General features: G+C 50.6%; 1 protein-coding gene across 21 annotated transcripts in view; it reads left to right on the forward strand.

Moving 5' to 3' along the window:
- The window catches only part of CEP250 (centrosomal protein 250), a 53919-nt gene that overhangs the window by 26724 nt on the left and 5442 nt on the right, over positions 1–21753 (forward strand). For 20 of the 21 annotated variants that reach the window (XM_029919300.1, XM_029919298.1, XM_029919291.1 and 17 more), the window contains 14 exons: positions 3252–3419; positions 3816–3950; positions 5397–5540; positions 6167–6300; positions 8309–8447; positions 9426–9765; positions 10862–10983; positions 11899–12019; positions 13027–13148; positions 13864–16470; positions 19191–19283; positions 19483–19638; positions 20398–20484; positions 21453–21515. In XM_029919300.1, coding sequence (XP_029775160.1) covers positions 3252–3419; positions 3816–3950; positions 5397–5540; positions 6167–6300; positions 8309–8447; positions 9426–9765; positions 10862–10983; positions 11899–12019; positions 13027–13148; positions 13864–16470; positions 19191–19283; positions 19483–19638; positions 20398–20484; positions 21453–21515 — 4431 coding nt within the window. Of the gene's footprint in view, positions 1–3251; positions 3420–3815; positions 3951–5396; positions 5541–6166; positions 6301–8308; positions 8448–9425; positions 9766–10861; positions 10984–11898; positions 12020–13026; positions 13149–13863; positions 16471–19190; positions 19284–19469; positions 19639–20397; positions 20485–21452; positions 21516–21753 lie in introns of those variants that run through there. The other variant, XM_029919302.1, reaches the window with a different exon arrangement.

Raw genomic sequence — 21753 nt, forward strand, 5'->3', positions numbered from 1 at the left:
TGGGAAATTTCTATTGGACTCCCCACCCCTGTCTTCTGTTTTATTTTCCCCACATAGCATATTTAAAATGAATTTCAGAGTTATTAGGTATAGTAAATACCTCTAGTGGAAAGCCAGTTCTGTGCTCATTTGCCATTTACAAAGCACAAGTCTTGCTTTGATTTTGACTCCTGTGAAATTTTCACTATTTTCATGCTGGCTCACTTATACATTAAAACATATATTGGGGCATCTGGGTGGCTCAGTCAGTTAAGTGTCTGACTCTTGGTTTCAACTCAGGTCATGATCTCATGGTTCCTGAGATCTAGCCCTGCATAGGGCTTTGTGCTGATGGCAGGAAGCCTGCTTGGGATTCTCTCCCTCCCTCTCTCTCTCCCCTTCCCCTGTTTGCACTGTCTCTATCTCTCTCAAAATAAATAAATAAACATTGAAAAAACCCACAACATACATTTAATATTTAATCAGTGTTTCTTGCCATTTTGCAGCTTGAAGGTTCAGAGATCTTGTTTGTCAGGTCTTTAGAAATGGAAGTTGATTTGTGCTTTGTGTGTATTTGTGATTTGACTATTATTCCAAGACAGACTTGGCAAGATGGTAGCCAGGAGTTTGCTTGTTTTAAAATTATGTGCCTAGAGTAAATAATTTAATTATTTGTTGAACAGTGTCCAGAAGACCTTTTCCCCAGCAAAATCAGGTGTACCACCCAGGGAAAACCCTCCAAGTGAAAGATGCAGTAAAGTTTCAGAATAATGAGTAACCACCTGACATATCCTAGGCTTCTCTGGAAGGATTGACCTTCTCATGGTCATACCTGAGTCATGGGAGGGCGTGTTCCATCTTTTTGTTTCCTCACATTCAGACAGTCACCCTGAATTCTGATTGCCTGACTTTATGATCTCCCTACCGATAGAGAAGATTGACTACTCTCATAACTGTTGGGGTCTGTTAGTTTTATTGATTTATTGTAAGCACTATGCCCAATATGGGGCTTGAACTCACACCCCCCAAGATCAAGAGTCTCACGCTCTACCAACTGAGCCAGCCAGGTGTCCCCGAGAGTCTGTTTTGACTATGACTGCCTTCTTCCAGAATCCCAGCAATTAGGAAAACTCTTAGAGGCGATAGTCTTCATTCTTCCACCTACTGCATGTACCCCCTTTAATTGTAGGGATAGTGGACCCTTATCAACCACTTCCCCATGCCACATGCCTTGCTAAATGCTATTAACATTATTTTAGGTAGCCTACCTACTGTGAGCTAGTGAGGAAATTGAGATGTAGAAAAATCACTGAAGATCACACGGCTAATAAGCAGTAGAGCAGGAATTAACCATCTCTTAACCATGTATGCTGTGATCATTCCTGCAGTATCCCTTCCAGATGGTCATTTAGCTTCTGTTCTATTCCACCAATGGCTGCCCATTCATTTTCAGGTAGATCCTAGTTATTGAAAAATTATTCCTTATGTCAAGTCAAAATCTATTACATGAAACAAATCACACCTTCGATTTGCTTGAAATACCTCATCAACACACTTGCTTTCCTCTAGACATGTTACACGTTACTCATGACCAATGGGCAGAATATTCTGATCCACAGCCTAACTAGCAACCCTAGATTGTTACTTCCTGGACATCACAGAGTTTGTTCTTTCAGTAGCCATAACACATTCCTAATCAAATTGAGTGAATAGGTCAGTTTTTATTAAAATTCAGCTTTCTCATATTTTTACAGCTGCTTTTTGAATCAGAGGCTATGACTTGATATTCATAGCTGTTTTATAACTGTGGCATTGATGATTGCTATTCTTAGGCATCTTAACAGTCCAGCAGCTGAAAGGTGATTCATTCACACCATGTTGAGTGTTTACTGTGTGGTGGGTGTTGAGGATACAGGGAAGAGCAAAGTAGACGTGGATCTCCTTATGGAGCTTAAAACCTCGAAGGAGAAGACAAGTATTAAACACATTAATACATATAAATGTGTCAACGATCATGGAAGATCTATGTAGAATAAGAACTGGGTGTTTTAAGAGCAACAGCAAGGGCAGGAGGCTGTTTCAAGCTTGTGGTCTGGGGAGGCCTCTGTGAGCAAGCATTAGTTAAGCTGTGAGGAACAATGGTGTGGGAGGCAGACCAGGGCATTCTGAGGAGCAGGAAAATGTGAGTAAAGAAAGGCCTTAAGGTAAGAGAGAATGTAATGTGCTCAAGGTCCTGAAAGGAGGCCAGTGTGGCCAGTGAGGGGAAGCTGCACAAGACAATGTTGGAAAGGCGTGAAACCCTAGAGAATCCATTAAATGAATGTGTAACTCAAGCAAGGGTATGTAAATATTTATTCTTTTGTTTATTTGTTTTTAGTAGGCTACATGCCCAACGTGGGGCTTGAACTCATGACCCCAAGATTGAGAGTTGCATGCTTTACCAACTAAGCCAGGCAGGCACCCGAGAGCTTGTAAATGTTTTAAAAGAAAGGTACAGGGAACTTCTCTCTTGATGCTAATGATGTTGGGTGTTAAATACAGAGTGCTTTCCGGGTACTAAGCACCATCTAAAGTGCTGTACGTGACTTATCTCAGTCCTTGAAGCAACCCAAACTGTTATGCCCGTTTTTATAGATGAGGAAACTGAGGCACAGAGATGAGACTGAAATTAACCCAGGTCATTCATACTAGTGGTATTGGATTAAATAAACTGTAACCCAGGCAGCCTGACTGCAGAACCCTTCACCAGCTATCCTGAGAAGCTAAGAGAGGGTGCCGGGTTATTCTGGGGGTTTGGGGAAGGCTTTGGTCACTGGTCCATCCGGGAGGACCAGGATGCCCTGTCCTCATGCTGTTGTATAACAGGAGACATCCTAGCTAGGCTCGGCCTGACTTTTGGGGAGGCTACCTCTGCCACCATGAGCAGGGCAGAGTGGGCAGCAGAGAACCAGTCTGCCACCTCAGTTCATTGTTATAACCATCGACCGTAAGTGGTGTGGTTGCTTTAAAATAACATCTGTAGCTTATGTTAGGGACAATTGCGCTTTAGAAAATACTTGTGTATTGTTATCATTTGATTTTTATATAACTCTTACTTGATTCTCATAAAATTTGGTGAGACAGATAAGCCAGGAGTTAGCCATCTCACTTTATCAACAGAGAGACAGGCAGAGAGAGGTACCAAGGACACCCAGCTGAGACCTTCTTTGCTCCAGCCCTCCCCCTGCCTCCCTACCCACTGGATTCTAACAGTGCATCCTCCACATGACCAGGAGAAGGAGCGCTCCCGGCACCAACAGGAACTGGGAAAGGCTCTGGAGAGCCTAGAGAGGGAGAAAACGGAGCTGGAAATGAGGCTGATGGAACAGCGGGCAGAAACCGAGGCCATCCGGACACAGAGGGAGGAAGAGCGGGCGGAGGCAGAGAACGCCCTCTGCCAGGTGGGAAGCTGGGGAGGTGGGGGCTGCGATCCCCCTACCTCTGACCACTTCCTTTCCCACTCCCAGGAGTGCTGCTGCAGGGGGGCTTCCAGAAGAGATGTACCTGCCCATTTGCTGCTTAGTGAGAAGGGGTAACTGGCACCGTTAGCTGCGGGGCCGACAGCATGTCATACTTCCTGAGGGAGGGCTGATGTTCACCACATCCTGTCAGCCTGCAAACCAGCGACAATCTTTGCACTTCCTGGTTCTTAACTAGTGGGTCTAGACTTTCTTTGGCCCTCAGCCCCCACCCAATTTGCTAGAAAACCCTTGAGCAGCTGGACTGGGTCTGTGGCCTAGTGGGCGAGCATGGTCACCCCTGATGCAGCAAGCCCTTGCCCTCCTGCTCCTCCACAGATGCAGCTCGAAACCGAGAAGGAGAGGGTGTCCCTCCTGGAGACACTGCTGCAGACGCAGAAGGAGTTGGCAGAAGCCAGCCAACAACTGGAACAGCTGAGGCAGGACATGAAGGTTCAGAAGATAAAGGAGCAGGTATGGAGGGTGGTCCTGAGCAGGGAGGAAAGGCAGCGTTGATGTGCCCCTTCAATATTGACCGGTTCTCTGTTGCTTCTTTGTACCAGGTCCTGGGCTAGGTGCTGTCACATGACAAACATAAAGGTGCAGCACAGCAGTGAAATGACAGACATGGTCCCTGGTCCCTGCCCTCAAAGAGATCACAGTCTAGTGGTAGAGCGGATGAAATTGAGCAGACACAAAATAAATGAGATAGTTACAGATTGTGACAAGTGCTGTAAAGGAAATGGGTAGGGTGAAATCATTGAGAGTGAGTCAAAGGAGGCCACTTTTCACAAGGTGGTCAGGGGAGGGGTTCACTGAGAAACCAACATTTGAGCTGAGACATGAAGGTTAGAAAGACCCAATGACATGCAACAGTAGGGATGAATCCTGAAAGCATTATGCTGACTGTAAGAAGCCAGTCAGAAAAGGCCACACAGTGTATGATTCCATTTGTAAGAAGTGTCCAGGATAAGCAAGTGTATAGAGTCAGAGAGGAGATGAGTGGTTGGGAGTAGGGATGGAGTTAGGGAGGGTACAGACTTGCTTTCTGGGATGATAAAAATGTTCTAAAATGGATTGTGGTGATATACTGTGAATATACTAAAAACCATCGAATTGCATGCTTAAATGGGTGAAATGTATGGTATGTGGCCTATATCTCAATAAACCTTAAAAAAGAAGAAGAAGAAGAAGAGAGGCCAGCTATTTGGAGAACTGTTTAGGCAGAGGAAATAGCCACCATAAGGGCTGTGGCACAGACAGAGAAGGGCTCGGGGAAGGGCCAGGGCAGAAAGGAGGCCCCATAGCTCCAGCGCAGCGGGCTCAGGGGTGAATGGAGAGGTAGGTGGGAGCCCTTGGTCAGCCATGGTAGAGTCTGGAATTTGTTCTAAGGGCAGTGGGAAACTGGTAGATGGTATTTAAAAAGAACAGTAGAACATGATTATTACATGTATTTTTAAAAATACTTTAGGGGCGCCTGGGCGACTCAGTCGGTTAAGCCTCCGACTTCGGCTCAGGTCATGATCTCATGGTCATGGGTTTGAGCCCCGCATCAGGCTCTGTGCTGACAGCTCAGAGCCCGGAGCCTGCTTCAGATTCTGTATCTCCCTGTATCTCTGCCCCTCCCCCTCTCATGCTCTGTCTCTCTGTCTGAAAAATAAATAAAACATTAAAAAATTTTTTTTTAAATACTTTAGCTGCTGAGTGGAGAAGTGTGTGTATTTTGTGTGTGCACGTGCATGTGGGAGGAGAGGGAATAGGAGGTGAGGGGTGCGGTGGCATCATGGAAACTGCGCGGATTGCTGTGTCCTGCCTCAGCTTTTGCCAACCCAGTTGAAAAGCCAGTGTTACTATGACACAGGTCTCAGGACACAGGCCCCAGTAGGAGCTTCCTCTGTTCACCGTGGTCTTATTTTGCAGGAGACCACCGAGATGCTGCAGACCCAGCTCCGGGAGGCTCGGCAGGAGCTGGAGCGGGCAGCCCAGCAGGGCAGGGATGACCTTGCTGGCCTCCGAGAAGAGTGCCTTGTGCTGCTCCAGGCCAAGACAGACCTGCAGGAGCAGGTGCCCCCTCCCCGCCCCGAAGCCCTTCCCCAAAATAGCCAGCCTCCCCTGCATCTCCAGTAAGAAAGGGGACCCCTGGCCCTGCTGCCTGAGCATGGGAAAGTGTGGAAAACAGAAAGGTACTGAGAGCTGGCATGTGCCCTCAGAGCCCCAGCATAGCTCCTTCTCCCTGTGGTGACCACAGAACTTAGATTTTCTCCAGTCCCCATCATTCTTCCCACCCTCCCCAGAGATCCAGTATTTTATATATAAAATATATATGTACATGTTTTTTCATATACATGGGTTTTTTTTCTGATTGCTTTTCCTTCTCAGCATCCTGTATTGGCTGGTGTTCTGTTTATTTTTAAAAATACAATCACAACACACTTGCCCATCACTTTGCCTTTGAGTGGTTATAATCAGGCAAGAGTTTTACTTGTGCTTGCCTGTACACACCAGGTGTGAGGCTCGGGGATGCGGGTGAGGCTGAACGGTACTAGGGGAGGGGCAGTAAGAATAGTGTGTAAGGGCTGGGGGAGGCCCCAGAGCGTTGGACATGGGCCAGTGACGGTGGTAAACCTTGAAGGATCCCAGAGCCCGAGGTGAGCTCCCCGCCAGTGGTCCTCATGCCCTTATCTTCCCAGGTGGAGGACCTGAAGTCTCAGCTGGTTTCCAGGGATGACTCCCGGAGGCTGGTGGAGCAGGAGGTTCAGGAGAAGCTGAGAGAGGCCCAGGAGTACAGCCGAATCCAGAAGGAGCTGGAGAGCGAGAAAGCCAGGTTGGCTCAGCGGGCTGTGGAGTGGGCTTTAGCTTGTTTCGCTGCTGTGGTCACGTTGAGACGGACAGTTCTTTGCTCAGGGAACCTAGCCTCTCATGTCTCTAGCCCTGGACTATATAGGTAGCCAAGTGGAGAGGACATGGTCCCTGTCTTCAAAGCTTACACTTCATCCATTTCGTATATAAATACTTGTGTGAACACTGGGCACTGTGCCAGGGGTGGGGATGCAGTGATAAACAAGACAGCATGGTCCCTGCCCCAGTAGAACTTCTAGTTCTGAGGGGGAAGACATCAATAAAATAATCCCCCAGATAAATCATTGCAGATTATGTTACATGATGTGGAGGGAAGAAATGGGATGCTGCAGTAGAAATGGGGATTGAGGATATATACTTTAGATAAGATTTTAGGGAAGGGGAGGTCTTCCTCAAGGAGATTGCCTTTAATTTTGTTTTTGTTTTTTAATTTTTTTTAATGTTTTATTTATTTTTGATACAGAGAGAGACAGAGCATGAGAGGGGGAGGGGCAGAGAGAGAAGGAGACACAGAACAGGAAGCAGGCTCCAGGCTCCGAGCTAGCTGTCAGCACAGAGCCCGACACGGGGCTCGAACCCACGACTGTGAGATCATGACCTGAACCGAAATCAGAGGCCCAACCAACTGAGCCACCCAGGCACCCCTAATTTTGTTTTTTAAGTTTATTGATTTACTTTTGAGAGAGACAGAAACACTGTGAGTGGGGGACGGGTAGAGAGAGAAAAATCCCTGGCAGGCTTTGCACCATTTGCACAGAGCCTGATGCAGACCTTGCACTCATGACACTATGAGATCATGACCTGAGCCAAAACCAAGAGTCGGACGTTTACTGAGTCACCCAGGTGCCCCAGAGGTTGCATTTAAACTGAGCACCTCGGTAGCTCAGTCAGTTTGGCATCTGACTCTTGATTTCAGCTCAGATCATGATCTCACAGGTCGTGAGATCAAGCCCCACATTGGGCTCTGTGCTGGGTGTGAAGCCTGCTTAGGATTCTCTCTCTCTGTCTCCCCCTCTGCCCCTTCCCTGCTCGCACATGTGTGCATGCACGCGCCCTCTTTCTGTCTCTCCCCTCTCTCTCTCCTTCAAAAGAAAAAAAAAAAAAACACATGAAAAACTGATCACTGAAGATGAACTGGAGCCAGTCTTGCAAAGGGGTGGGAGAGCTCTGTGGCAGGAATAGAAATCTCACAATGGCCCAGAGGTGGATCAGAACAAGGGGTATTTGGTTGGGGACTGTGGAAGGACTGTATGACTAGAGTCGAGTGAATGAAGAGAGGGTGCTTGATCTGGAAAGTCTGTGTCATTCAGGATTTGTGGGCCACGGCCAGGAGTTTGTGGTTTATTTTAGATTTAGTAGTAAACCACTGGAGGGTTTTAAGCAGAGAAATAGACATGATCCAGTTTATGACGTATCAGGGGGGTAGTGATGGCAAAAAACATCAGGAGTGAGATTCGACCATTCAGGTGAAGTGTAGCATGTCTCGGTGATGTAGGAGGTGGAAAAGGGGGAGATCTTCCTGTTGATGAAACTATAGGTAGCAAGACAGTTTAAGAGGTGAGTGCAGTTGTCTGGGTGAGAGATACTGAGGCTGCACCAGGAAAGGGTAGTAGAGGTAAGGAGGAGGGAAGGGGCTCAAGGGATGTTAAGGGAGTTGGACTCCATTATATGTCATCATAGGTTGGACATAGGTGGGAGGTGCAGAGGGGACGGGCAGAATTGCACACGTTGGATCTGAGGTATTGCATAGGTATTTCTGGAATCTGCCAGAGAAGAATAAACTGTGAAGCTGAAGGCAGGTATCATATGCATGAAGTACGTAGGAGCACTCAGTCGGTGCTCAATAAATGCTAGCTTTTATTGTTATACTGTAATTATTATTAGTTTTTCTCTCTAATTATGAATGCTGTGTTTAGCGCAGTCAGTTCTTCATTCCCTGAGAGAATGACCTTAGACTTCTGACCTCTCTTTAGCCTGATTCAGTCGCTGGTGGAAAAGGACCAGAGACTCCTTGTTTTACAAGAAGCAGACTCTGTCCGACAGCGAGAGCTGAGCTCCCTGCACCAGGACTTGCAGGAGGCCCGGGGAGGGCAGAACGAACTCAGCGCCCAGGTACTTCCCACGCTGGTGAAGGGCCCCATTCCTTGATGGAAGCCTGTCCCCGGCGTAGAGAGGACGGCTGCTCAGGATCCTCTCACAGAGAGGGCCATGCTCTTTTTCCGTATTACAGGATGTGCTGGGACATCAGCTGCCCTGGCAGGAGGGGCCGGTCAGACCTGGGCAGGGTGGGGACTTGGGGACCTGACCCAGAGTTGAGAACGCTCCCTGTGAGGAATCTGACAGCCCAGAATGTGTTCCCCAAAGGAGCAGAGCTCGCACAGGCCTGGTTCAAGGATGGACACGTCAAGTGCACTTGGTCAGCTTGACAAGACACGGCAGTGGGACAGGTTATTACGCAGATCAGGTAGACAGCCACAAGAACACTTTGGGACTCAGCCTGCTCACTGCAGGACCCTAGACCATGGGTGCAGAAGAAAGCCAGAACTGGGACGGGAAGAGTGAGCCGGGAAGAGCTAGACAGTAGACCTGGGAAGAGAAGGACCAGATCTGCTCATTAGTGCTGGATTTGGCTCCCAGCTCTACTGCTTCCAGGTTGTGTGAGCATCAGTGTCTTCATCCATAAAACAAGGATGATAATTCTTCACCATTATAGTAATGTGTAGAGTGTCAGGAACACAGTAGGCACTCTATAAATGGTAGCCATTATTAGTGTGACTGGTCTTACTTAGGCTCAGTGTCAGGATTTCAGGCAGAGCTTTCTGATCACAGCAGGGATCTGGCATCACTGCCAGGTGGACCAGGGCCACAGCCCATTTGCGTCACTCCGGCCCATGGGTCAGGAGTCAGTAGGTAGACATGCAGGTCAGATGGCAGGTGCACTCATTCCAGAGCCCTCCTTAACTGCTGGAGAGCTGGGCCTCCCAGCCCCGATCAAGGTGTGCATAGGGATTGAGTGGGGTCAGGCTGGGGTGGGTCTGACACGAGGGTGTCTGCTTCCTGCTCAGAGGGACAGCACTTCCTTCCTGGCAGGTGGAACTACTAAAGCAGGAGGTGAAGGAAAAGGAGGCTGACTTTCTGGCCCAGGAAGCACAACTGCTAGAGGAGCTGGAGGCGTCTCGAGTGACTGAGCAGCAGCTGCAAGCTTCCTTGCGGGCCCTGGAAGCCAAGGCAGCCCAAGTCCAGCTCCGGCTGCGCAGCACAGAGAACCAGATGGCGGCCCTGGCGGCGGAGCAGCAGCCCGGGAAGCAGGCACAGGCCCAGCTGGCCAGCCTCTGTTCTGTCCTACAGCAGGCCCTGGGGTCTGCTTGTGAGAACAGGCCTGAGCTGCTTGGCGGGGGGGACTCTGCTTCCCTCTGGGGCCCAGAGCCAGGTAAGGCACCCAAGAACTCAGGCCTGGCTCCCTGAGGATAAAGAAGGGGCATGTGGTTTCTTAGGCGATATCGCAGCAAGGCTAAGGCCACAGACTCTGGAATTAATTCAATCAGAGTTTGAATCCCTGCTCTGCCATTTGGTACATGTGTGTACTTGGGCAAGTCGCCTATCCTCTGGGCTTGATTTTCTTTAAACTTTAAAACGAGGATGAGCTCATGGCACCTGGGTGGCTCAGTTGGTTAAGTGTCTGACTTTGGCTCAAGTCATGACCTTGCAATTCATGGGTTCGAGCCCCACATTGGGCTCTGTGCTGACAGCTTGGAGCCTGGAGCCTGCTTCAGATTCTGTTTCCCTCTCTGCCCTTCCCCCACTCATACTCCGTCTTCCTCTCTCCCAAAATTAAGTAAACATTAAAATGATGATGGGGGCTTCTGGGTGGCTCAGTTGGTTGAGCATCTGACTCTTGATTTCAGCTCTAGTCATGATCTCTTGGTTTGTGAGACCACAAACCTGCTTGGGATTCTCTCTCTCTGCCCCTCCCCTACTCATACTCTATCTCTCAAAATAAATAAACTTAATAAAAATAAAATAAAACGAGGATGTTAAAAGTACTTTCTAAGGAGCTAAGGATGAGATGACATAGTAAAATAGGCATTTACTAAGTGCTTACTTAACAAATGACAATTAGCATTATCTAGTGCCTATCATAGCTCCTGGCACATAGGAATGCAAGAAATGGATGATGGATGTCTGGGTGTCCCAGTTGGTTCAGCATCTGACTCTTGATTTTGGCTCAGGTCACGGTCTCATGGAGCACCTCGTGGGACTCTCTGCTGAGAGCAGGGAACCTCTTTGGAATTCTCTCTGCCCCTCCCCCACCTAGGCACACACACACTCTAGTTCTCTCTCTCTCTTTCTCTGTCTCTCTCAAAATAAATAAACTTTAAAAAATGCATGATAAATGAACTGCTCAGAAGGGGTTCTTTGGGGGAAAGGAGGGATCTGGGGGAAGGCCAAGGCGGTATCTGGGGAGGTTTAGCTATTTCCTTTCATAGTGCTGCCAAGTCAGGAGCTATTTACTCATTTTTTTCCAGAGCAGAACGGAGCCAGGATTCTCTTCAAGAGAGGGCCCCTCCTGACAGCTCTGTCGGCTGAGGCGGTGGCATCTGCCCTCCACAAGCTTCACCAAGACCTGTGGAAGACCCAGCAGGCTCGGGTACAATTCTCTGTTCCCTTGAACTCTTCCCTTCCCAGAAAAGGACTCAGTTTGACCTGGTTTATTCCCGAGATCAAGTTGGGATGAGTTCCACCTCCATCACTTACTCCCTGGCAAGCATGAGCACGGAATGTGGTTTCCTAGGTCTGGGCTTCACTAGTTACCTGAACCAAATCATGTCTGCCCCTGGGAGTGTGAGGATTAAGTGAGTGAGGGAGATGAGGATATTGTTTGTATCATTTTCCTCTCAGCCATGAGTTATTATTCTCGGTGCCAAAATGTCCAAGAAAATAAGCCAACAAGTCGGGACTGCTGAAATTTGAGGTTGCCATTTTTCGGACCACTGTAGGCCTAAAACTGAACTAAAAATCCCATAAATTCCACCCCTCAGCAACCCTATCCTTCAATAAAAACTGAATGCCACCTATACGCCAGCCACTGTGAGATGATAGTACAGAAAGGGGAAAGACCAGATCTTCACCCTCAGGAAGGCTGAGGAAGCAAACCGCATTCTAAGATAAGCAGAACTGATAGAATTGATCAGATCAATAACAGATACAAATGAGGATAATGGGAGGAAGGGACAATTTATTCCATCTTGGAGAAGGTCACAGGGAAGGAAGAAGTGACATCTGAGCTGAGCTTTGAAGTAGGAGTTTGGGGAGGGAGGAGGGGACCCCAGGCTAAGGCATCAACAAATTGCATTTCAAAAGGCACACACGGGGTCAGATGGTGATTCTAGGCTCCAGTCAGTTGGAGCAGAGCCTGTCATCACTCCGGAATGATCTGGGAGTAGATCCACAGTGGCAGACCCCACAGGGCTGAGAGAAAGGAGGGGGGATCTTGGGTCCAGGGCTGGGAGAGCTCTGTGGAAGAGGAGGAGCTTGGGGGTCAGCCTCGCCCCTCCTTTCCCAGGATGACCTGAGGGAGCAGGCTCGGAAGCTGGAACAGCGTCTCACTGATACAGAGGCAGAGAAAAGTCAGGTCTGCGCAGAATTACAGGATCTGCAGAGAAAGCTCTCCCAGAACCAGGAAGGTGAGAAGCTCAAGGCGGGCAGGGAGATTTGGAGGGAAGAGAGAGGGAAGCCCAGAACAGGCAGCCGCTCTTCACGGCTTACTAACAAGTGTGAGAAAAGATACCTAGACACATTTCCAGAGAGGTGATAACCCCTGTGGACTAGTTTTCTGCTTTGCTTGGCCTTTGAGGACCATCCTGGAAGGGATTCAGGAGGACAGATTGGATGAACTCAGAGAAGTTCTTGGCTAGGCTTCTACTTTCTCTGCAGGTTAAAAAATTGGCAACCTAGGGCCAGTGCTATGAGAACATTATAAAATTATGTATCTTGTCATTTATCCACGTTATTTCTTTTTATCACTTCCAACTGTGTCCTCAGAATTATTAAACTTTGACAACAGAAGGATTATGGGCTGGAGAGACAGCAAAGTGGGGGTGATCTGCCACAGCCAAGGGCTGGAAAGGGTGGGGACTTCTTGGAAAGGAAAGGAGAGGGAGGGTCTTGAGGGCCAAGGCTCCACTGTAGAAGAGAAAAGGACAACTTAGGGAGGGAGTCTGGGTCTTGAAAGTGTCCCAAGGGCTTCCTGAGAGTCACACACAGAGCTGGGTTCTGGTGTCTTTTGATAAATGGGGGGCAGCCAGCAGAGCGAGCCTTGTGTCTAGTAACCTCTGTAAACCATAGAACTGGAGACTAGCTAGCAAGGACTTCCAATGTCATTGAGCTCCATCAAACCTGTGGGGAGTCGAGGGATGGAGAGCTGTGTGTGATCAGGATGAAGTGTGTTGGGAAGGCAGGCAGGCAAGTGCTCTCACTGGGCAGCAGACCCAGACGTGAGTCTGGAAGCAGCAGGGAGCCTAGACCACCAGGAGCAGCTGGCAGATGGGTCTCTATGAAACTGATGTAACTCTCTCCTTCTTGGCATTCTCCCCCTTTGATTCTGTGCCTCACCTTCCATCTGCCCCTATATCCCTCTTTTTCTCCACCCTCAACCATGGGCCTTGCTCTACCACCTCCCCTCTTCCCAAAGAAAAATCCAAGTGGGAAGGAAAACAGAACTCCCTCAAATCTGAGCTGATGGAACTGCATGAGACTATAGCATCCTTACAGAGTCGCCTACGGCAAGCAGAGCTGCAAAGAATAGAGGCCCAGGTGAGGTGGCACTGGTTTAGGGGAGGGGGTTTCTTCCAGAATAGTCCTGGGGCAGGGGGGAGTTTGGCTGTAGCTCCAGACCCACCTTGACCAGTGGTCATACCTTATCCATATGTATTGCCCAACTTCCTTCATCAAGGCTTTCTGTTTCCCTGGCTGTCTCTGTGACCTTAAGGGCCATTTTTAAGTCCCCGGTGAATCCTCCTCCAATTAGTTTTTCTTTTCTTTTTCAATAATTTTTTAATGTTTTTATTTATTTTTGAGAGAGAGAGAGACAGCATGAGCAGGGGGAGGGTCAAAGAGAGAGGGAGACCCAGAATCTGAAGACAGGCTTCAGGCTCTGAGCTAACTGTGGGGCTCAAACCCACAAACCGTGACATCATGACTTGAGCCAAAATCGGACCCTTAACCAACTAAGCCACCCAGGCACCCCTCCAATGAATTTTTTCGAATCAAGGTAGAAATTTTTGTCCATTGCACTGAAGGACCAGAGTCTAGGGTGGCTCATTTGCCTCCAGCTTTCTCCTCTGGGCCTAGCAGAGCCCTGGAATGTGGTAGGGATGATTGTTTACATTATCAGCTTAAGGTGAATGAAGTTCTTTTTGTCATACCTTGACAGTGCTGGTGCTGCAGGTATAAGGTGAGAAAAGGCTTGTGCGGTGGTGAGAGCATCAGGGAAGTGTAGTCTAAAGTGGTTTTGTGTCTTGTTTTCTAGAATGAGCGAGAGCTACTTCAGGCAGCGAAGGAGAACCTGACGGCCCAGGTGGAAAGGCTGCAGGCATCTGTGGCAGAAGCCAGGGCTCAGGCCAGTGCTGCCGGGGCCCTGGAAGAGGACTTGAGAAGCGCTCGCTCGGCCCTGAAACTCAAGAGCGAGGAAGCGGAGACGGAGCGTGAGCGAGCCCAGGCTCTGCAGGAGCAGGGTGAGCTGAAGGTGGCCCATGGCAAGGCTCTGCAGGAGAATTTAGCTATCCTGGCCCAGACGCTATCCGAAAGAGACGGGGAGATAGAGACTTTGCGGGGAAATATCCAGGAACTGGAGAAACAACGGGAAATGCAAAAGGCTGCCTTGGAAGTGCTGTCTCTGGACCTGAAGAAGAGGAACCAAGAGGTGGACATACAGCAAGAACAGATCCAGGAGCTGGAGAAGTGCAGGTCTGTTTTAGAGCATCTGCCCATGGCTGTCCAGGAGCGGGAGCAGAAGCTGACTGTGCAGAGGGAACAGATCAAAGAGCTGGAGAAGGATCGAGAGACACAGAGGAACATCTTGGAGCATCAACTTCTCGAACTTGAGAAGAAGGCCCAGGTAATCGAGAGCCAGAAGGGGCAGATTCAGGATCTGAAGAAGCAGCTGGTTACTCTGGAATGCCTGGCCCTGGAACTAGAAGAAAATCACCACAAAATGGAGTGCCAACAAAAAGCAATCGAGGAGCTGGAGGACCAGAGGGAAGTGCAGAGGCTGGCTCTGACCCACCTTACACTGGACCTGGAAGAAAGGAGCCAGGAGCTGCAGGCACAGAGCAGCCAGATCCAAGAGCTGGAGAGCCGCAGCACCCTTCTGGCCAGAGAGCTCCAGGACAAGGACCAGGAGCTGCAGTCCCAGCGAGAACAGATTGAGGAGCTGCGGAGGCAGAAGGAGCGCCTGACTCAGGACCTCGAGAGGAGGGACCAGGACATGGTGGTACAGAGGGAGAGGATTCAGGTCCTAGAGAATCAGAGGACACTGCAGACCAAGATCCTAGAGGAGGACCTGGGACAGATCAAACTGTCATTGAGAGAGCGGGGCCGGGAGCTGGCCACCCAGAGGCCGCTGGTGGAGGAACGGCCACAGGAAGGGAAGGGCCAGAGTAAAGCACAGCGCGGGAGCCTAGAGCACATGAAGCTGATCCTGCGTGACAAGGAGAAGGAGGTAGAATGCCAGCAGGAACGTATCCAAGAACTGAAGGAGCACAAGGGGCATCTGGAGCAGCAGCTCCAGAGCCTACACAGGAAGGTAGGTGAGACCAGCCTCCTCCTGACCCAGCGAGAGCAGGAGATCGTGGTCCTGCAGCAGCACCTGCAGGAAGCCAGGGAGCAGGGGCAACTGAAAGAGCAGTCCCTTCAGGGTCACCTGGAAGAAGCCCAGAGAGCCCTGGCTCAGAGGGACCAGGAGCTCGAGGCCCTGCAGCAGCAGCAGCAGCAGATACAGAGACAGGAGGAGAACATGAAGGAAAAAGAAAGCACACTGCAGAGAGCCCTGGAGCAGGCCCACGCGCTACTGAAAGAGCGCCAGGGGGAGATTGAGGACCACAAGGAGCATGTGCAAAGGCTCCAGGAAGAGCTGGAGGCCGAGGGACAGAGGGTCCAGGCCCTGGAGGAGGTGCTGGGGGACCTACGGGCTGAGTCTCGGCAACAGGAGGAGGCTCTGCTGGCCCTTCAGCAGCAGTGTGCAGAGCGTGCGCAGGAGCACGAGGTGGAGCTGAGGGGCCTACAGGACAGCCTGTTGCAGGCAGAGGCCATGCTCAAGGACCGGGACCGGGAGCTGGAGGCCCTGCAAGCAGATGGCCGGTCCTCCCAGCATCAGGAGGAGACGGCCCGGGTCCGGGCTGAGGCGCTGCAGGAGGCCCTCAACGAGGCTCGGGCTGCCCTGCAGGAGAAGGAGCAGCGTCTCCTTGGGCAGGCAGAATTGAGCCGCAGCCTGGAGGCCAGCACTGCCACCTTGCAGGCTGCCCTGGACTCCTGCCAGGCACAAGCCCGGCAGCTGGAGGAGGCCCTGAGAAGGCGGGAAGGGGAGATCCGGGACCGGGATCTCCGACATCAGGAGGCTGTGCAGCAGCTCCAATGGGCACTTGCCCAGAGGGATGATGAGCTGAGCCATCAGAAGAGACAGGGGCAGCTGCTAGAGCAGTCTCTGGCCCAGAGGGACCGAGAAGATCAAGGGAAGCAAGGTGCAGGGCGGGAGAGGGAAGAAGAGATGAGGGGCCTCCGGGAAAGCCTAAGGGAGTTGCAACTGACTTTAGCCCAAAAGGAAGAGGAGATCCTGGGGCTGAAGGAGGCCCAGGAAAGGAAGAATCTGGAGGACTCACCCCACAGCCACATAGCCTCCCCAGCGGAGGAGCCCTCGACAGAATTTGATGCTTTAAGGCCCCAGCTGCAGCAGGAGCTGGAGCGACTCCAGGCAGCCCTGAGGCAGACAGAGGCCAGGGAGATTGAGTGGAGGGAGAAGGCCCAGGATTTGGCACTGTCCCTGGCCCAGAGCAAGGCTAGCGCCAGCGATCTGCAAGAGGTGGCTGTGCTCCTACAAGCCTCCATTCTGGAGCGGGACTCCGAACGCCAGAGGTTGCAGGTGAGTCCCTCTATGGCAGTAACGGCCCATCTGGCTGAGCCCGTGGGGGCTGCCTGGCACCTCAGGGTGCAAGAGAGCTAAGTGGAATCCAGATTAATGTGCTGGTCTGGGGGGATATGGAGAGAATAAGACACCACAGTTCCTGCCCTCATGGAGTCTACAGGATAAGCAATTAGAATGCAGTGTCTAGTTCTGTTTAGTGCCTCACTGGGGAAGTTTAGTGTGCTCTGAGCACACGAGAGGCACACTCAGCCTTTCCTAATGGTAAATCCTGAAAGGCTTCCCAGTAAAAGTGGGGTTCAAGATTAGATCTGAAGGCACCAGTAAGAAATTAGCCAGGCACAGGTGAGGGGAGGAGCCTTCTGGGGAAGAAGAAAGAGGAAGGAAAATGAGGAGTATCTGGATAAGGACTTTAGGCTGCCGGGGACACAGACGGGCAGTTGACAGAAGATAACTGTGGGGCCCCATCGTTCTGGGCTTATAAGTTATGTTAAGGACCTGGGTGACGTGACCAGTGGGATGTGGATGAAGCATTTGGGGCAGGCGAGGCTGTGTGTGTGTGTGTGTGTGTGTGTGTGTGTGTGTGTGTGTATGTGTATGTGAGAGAGAGACACAATCCAATATACAGATCAGAAAATCGCTCAGGCTGCCACATGGAGCGACAGTAGATCTAAGGAGACCAACGAGGAGTCTGTCATCAAAGTCTGGAGACAGATGATGACCTAAGATAGTAAGGGTAGATGGTGACACGGGGGTGGGCCTAGGGGCTCATAGGACTTCTGGCAGTGGACTAAGAGACAGGGGAGTGAAGAATGGGCAGAAGAAACCAAACCCCCAGGTCTCTGCTCAGAGGCAGGTTTCAGGAACACTATGGAATGGCAATGAGTGAGATGCCTATGGGACATCATGGGGTGATGTCCAGTAGGCAGGTGTGTCAAGTGATCTGAGGTTGAAGGATGAGACCGGAAATAGTCTCACACTAACTCACAGTTAGGGATAAGTTCAGTAGTCTAGATGGAATATTGAGTGAGAAGGGAGGTGGACCTTAGGGTATAGCATTCACCCTCAAGGTCAGGGGCCATGTCTTAATCCTCTTTATACCCCCAGCACTGAGCACAAGGCCTTGTACAGAGTAGGCAGCCAGGAGAGCAAGGTTGACCTGGCCATAGAGAGGCATTGTCTGTTTTGCCAAGAGCAACCCAGCCCATTTTCCCGGGAGATTAACTCTACATCCTGGGACCGAGCCCCAGAGAACCCCATCATCTCAGAAACACAACCCTGCAGGGACTTGCCTTCTGGAAGCAATATGCAGAGAAAGGGATACATTTGTGAACTTTGGAGTCAAGTTCCTGGGTTTGCAATACAGTCCTACAGTTTATGGGCTGTGTGATCCTAGGTAAGTGCCTTCACTTCTCTGACTCATGGTTTTCTCTTCGATAAAATAGGGAATGACAGTAACCAGCGCTCCATAGGGCCATCTTGAGTATAAAATGATATAGTACACAGGAAGTGCGTAGGAAGGAAGCATTTACCATGTAGAATTCCTTTCCTATATCTAGGCTTATTCTTATAGACCCAGAAAAAGTAAGGTGCTTAGCTGGGCAGGACGGTCGCTGAGCAGTATCATAGCTTAGGTCAGTTTCCCCCTGCAACTCCCTCCAAACACTCAAGAATCTCTCTTAGATGCAGCCCTTCATTTCAGTGCTACCATTTTTTTTTATTGTAAGCATTTTCCATGCCAGGCACTGTTACTCTCACTTCCTTCCACAACTCTGAGAAGTAGGAATTGTTAGCTTCAGTTTATAGTTTAGAGAGGCTAAGCAACTTGTCCAAGGTCATATAGCCAGTCAGTGGCAGAACTAGATCAAGGAGTCTGACTCTACAATGCAACCTGTTTACTGCTAAGCTCTTCCTACCTCCCAGATGACCTTCACCCACACATGTACATTCATTTCCTCTTACCTGTCTCTCCTTTTAAAGAACTTTTTAACATTTATTTACTTTTGAGAGAGAAACAGAGAGAGAGCACGAGCAGAGGAGGAGAGGAGAGGAGAGAGAGAGACACGGAATCCAAAGCAGGCTCCAGGCTCTGAGCACAGAGCCCAACATGGGGCTCAAACTCACAAACCATGAGATCATGACCTGAACCAAAGTCAGATGCTTAGCCAACTGAGCCACCCAGGTGCCCCTTACCTGTCTCTCTTCTTATCATTATCATTTGTGTGACATGTGGCACCTAGAAAATATCTAGCACTGGGGTCCCCATTTATCAAGAGGGATTTAATGCCAAAGGCTCAATCTATGCTTTGCAGAGCACGTAGTCATTTTACAAATGAGGAAACTGGGTTTTGGAGAGTGTTCATATCTTGACCCAAGTCGCGTAGCCAGTAAGTGGTGACATAATGTCCAGCTCTACTGAGTTCATGCTCTGGTTTCTACAACACTCAGTGCTCCAAGTTGTTGCTTAGCTTATGAGAGATCTCAAATGAAGCAGGTTTTAGTCCTAGCCCACCATGTATCCTTGAAGAGATCCCTCTCTGCTTCTTTGCTTTGTCCATCTGTAAAATAAAGATTCTGCACTAGAACATCTCAGAGGCTACAGCAACAATAAGACTATAACCTGATGAGAAAATTAGCTGGCTTTCATGAGGATAGAAAGGAAAGTGGGTCTGGATATGAGGTTGCTATGGTGTGATTTGCTCCACATCTTGATATCCCAGGATGAGCTGGAGCTCACCAGACAGGCTCTGGAGAAGGAGCGACTCTTCAGCCCCAGCTTGACCAGCAGAGCAGAATGGGGGCCCAGAGAAGAGGTAGGTGTACTGCTGGAAGAGGTAAGCTGGGCGCCTGGTGGGAAGAGATGGCCAGGAGGAAGCCCCTTTATGGGGGCTTGTCCCCCTCCTCTGGGAATTGAGTCCCTGAAGCTCAGCCCTGTCAGATTGGTCTCTTTACCTCCTATCTGTTCCCAGTCTACGGGGCTGCCCAGGTGAGAGTCACAGGTCTCTCCTGCAGGTCTCTGGAGTGGAGGCTGAGCCGAGCCCTGGGATGGAGGAGAAGCAGCTGTGGGGGCAAAGGCTGGAACACCTTCAGCAAGCAGTGGCACAGCTGGAGATTGACCGGAGCAGGCTGCAGCACCACAATGTCCAGCTGCGGGCCACCTTGGAGCAAGTAGGTGTTTCTCCTGTCCTCAGCTCCCTTGTCTGGGGCCCGGGGCGGGAGGGGTAGACTCTTGCCCAAGGGCCACATTCAGCCTGCTGCCCAATGCTGAGAAGAAAGTTTCACGGGAACACCACAGTAGTGGAGGTGAATAGTTGTGAGGGGGATCTAGTGGCTCATGAAGCCAAAACACTACAGAAGATGTTTGCTGAGCCTGCCCTGAAAGCCTGAGAGGCCGGCCCTAGCTCGTCTGCCCCAGCAGCACATCTCTGCTCTCAGGGCCGCCCTGGTATGTGCTCTCCTCAACCCAGGAGCTTAGCTTCTCATGATCGCTGTCCCTGCATTCACACCCACACCAACTTGCTCTTGAAAAAGGCAGTTCTGGGGCATCTGGGTGGCTCAGTCGGTTAAGTGTCTCACTCTGTTGCTTTTTTTGTTTTTTTCTTTTTTGAGAGAGAGCATGGGTAGGCGGGGACAGCTCTGTGCTGACAGCAGTAAGCCCAATGCAGGGCTCGAACCCACAAACCATGAGATTATGACCTGAGCCAAAGTTGGACACTCAACCCACTGAGCCACTCAGGGGCCTTAGGTGTCTGACTCTTGATCTCAGCTCAAGTCATGATCTCAGGGTCATAAGTTCAAGCCCCGAATTGGTCTCCACTCTTGGGAGGGGACTTACTTAAAAAAATAAGAAAGAGAGAAAGAAAAAGGCAGTTCTGCTCCAGCCCCAATGCTGAGCCAAGCCCTGACTCCTCACCGGCATCTCGGCAGGTGGAGCGAGAGCGCAGGAAGCTGAAGAGGAACTCCATGCGTGCATCGCGGGCGGGCATCCTGGAAGTCAGTGAAACCACACAGCAGGTTTGCTTCTTTTTACTGACTGCAGCCTCTGGAGGATCAGAAACAGCCCCCTGTGCTGCATATCCCAGGCTACCCTTGCAGGGGAGATGCCCACGGTAGCTGATCCAGAGAGCCCCTCCCGGCTGGGTTCTGGCCTGCCCAGCACCTCTCAGCGTGTCCCCGACACAGGAAGGAGTTCCATCCTCAGGGGTGGGGATGGAGTCATGGCTGGCAGCCCTGCATTCCCAGGAACTCGGAAAGCTTACCTGCTCCCACACCAGGGTCTCAGGCTTACCCAGAAGTGGGGCTCATTGAGCTTCTGGTCGGAGTTCCTGGCCTGTGGGTGTCAGGTGATGCTGGCCAGACCCTGCTGTGCCTTGGAAGCTTGATAGCAGCTTTGTGAGCGTTCTCCCTTGTAGTTCTGAATTTACAAGATTAGCATGTATGGTATTTCTTGGGACTAGACCCCCTCTCTAGGGTAAGGAATTGGGGGAAGACTCCCCAAACCAGCACTCTTTTAGCTGAGTTATACCCATCAGTCAGCAGCGCTGTAGCCTGTCATGGAGAGACGGCTTCTGGTGGCTGAGCATCCCCAGACTCTCTGTCTACCTCCCTTTATGAAAGCTTCCCAAAGACAGGCACCTTGTCTTCCTTTCTGCACCCCTAGCTCATGGCCCAGGGCTAGCACTAACCAGATGCATGGTGTACGTCTATAAATGAAATAGTGACTCAAAAAAGCCAGTGCTATTCAAGCCTTCTGGATGTTCAGCATCAGGTCTCCATGGGCGTCCATGAGGCTGGCTTGGGCCCTTTTGGGCTTCCTTGCCCCAGGGCCATGGTGCCCCATGGAGTCCAGTCTGGGTTCAGGCACTTCTGGCCCATAGCCCTTGCTTTGGCCCCCAGGACTGGGATGAGCCAGCTGAGCTTGCCTACAGAACCCCCAGGGTGGGAGGACCTGTTCCAACAGGAATGGCGTTTGTTTTCCACAGGATGGCAGAGGAGATCAGAAGGGCACCTCAGACGCCAAGCACATGGCTGAATTGCAGAAAGAGGTATGTTCTGGAAGGGTCAGCTTTCTAAGCCCCCTTCCCCTCTGTTGCAGACAGGCAACAAGGCGTTAGTGTCTGCTGTGTGCTTGAGCCTTTGTGCGCCTCCAGCCGGGAGAGGGGAAATAGTTCCTCACAGAACTTCAGTCTGTGTGGGAGGCAAGAGCCCAGTCCTGTCTCCTTCCATCTGCCTAGGGCAGGAGTGGGGAAGGAAGCATGCCGCAGACCTCCAGGTTCTTCCTTA

This window comes from Suricata suricatta, chromosome 12, assembly GCF_006229205.1.
Source record: "Suricata suricatta isolate VVHF042 chromosome 12, meerkat_22Aug2017_6uvM2_HiC, whole genome shotgun sequence".
In the NCBI taxonomy this organism is placed as follows: domain Eukaryota; kingdom Metazoa; phylum Chordata; class Mammalia; order Carnivora; family Herpestidae; genus Suricata; species Suricata suricatta.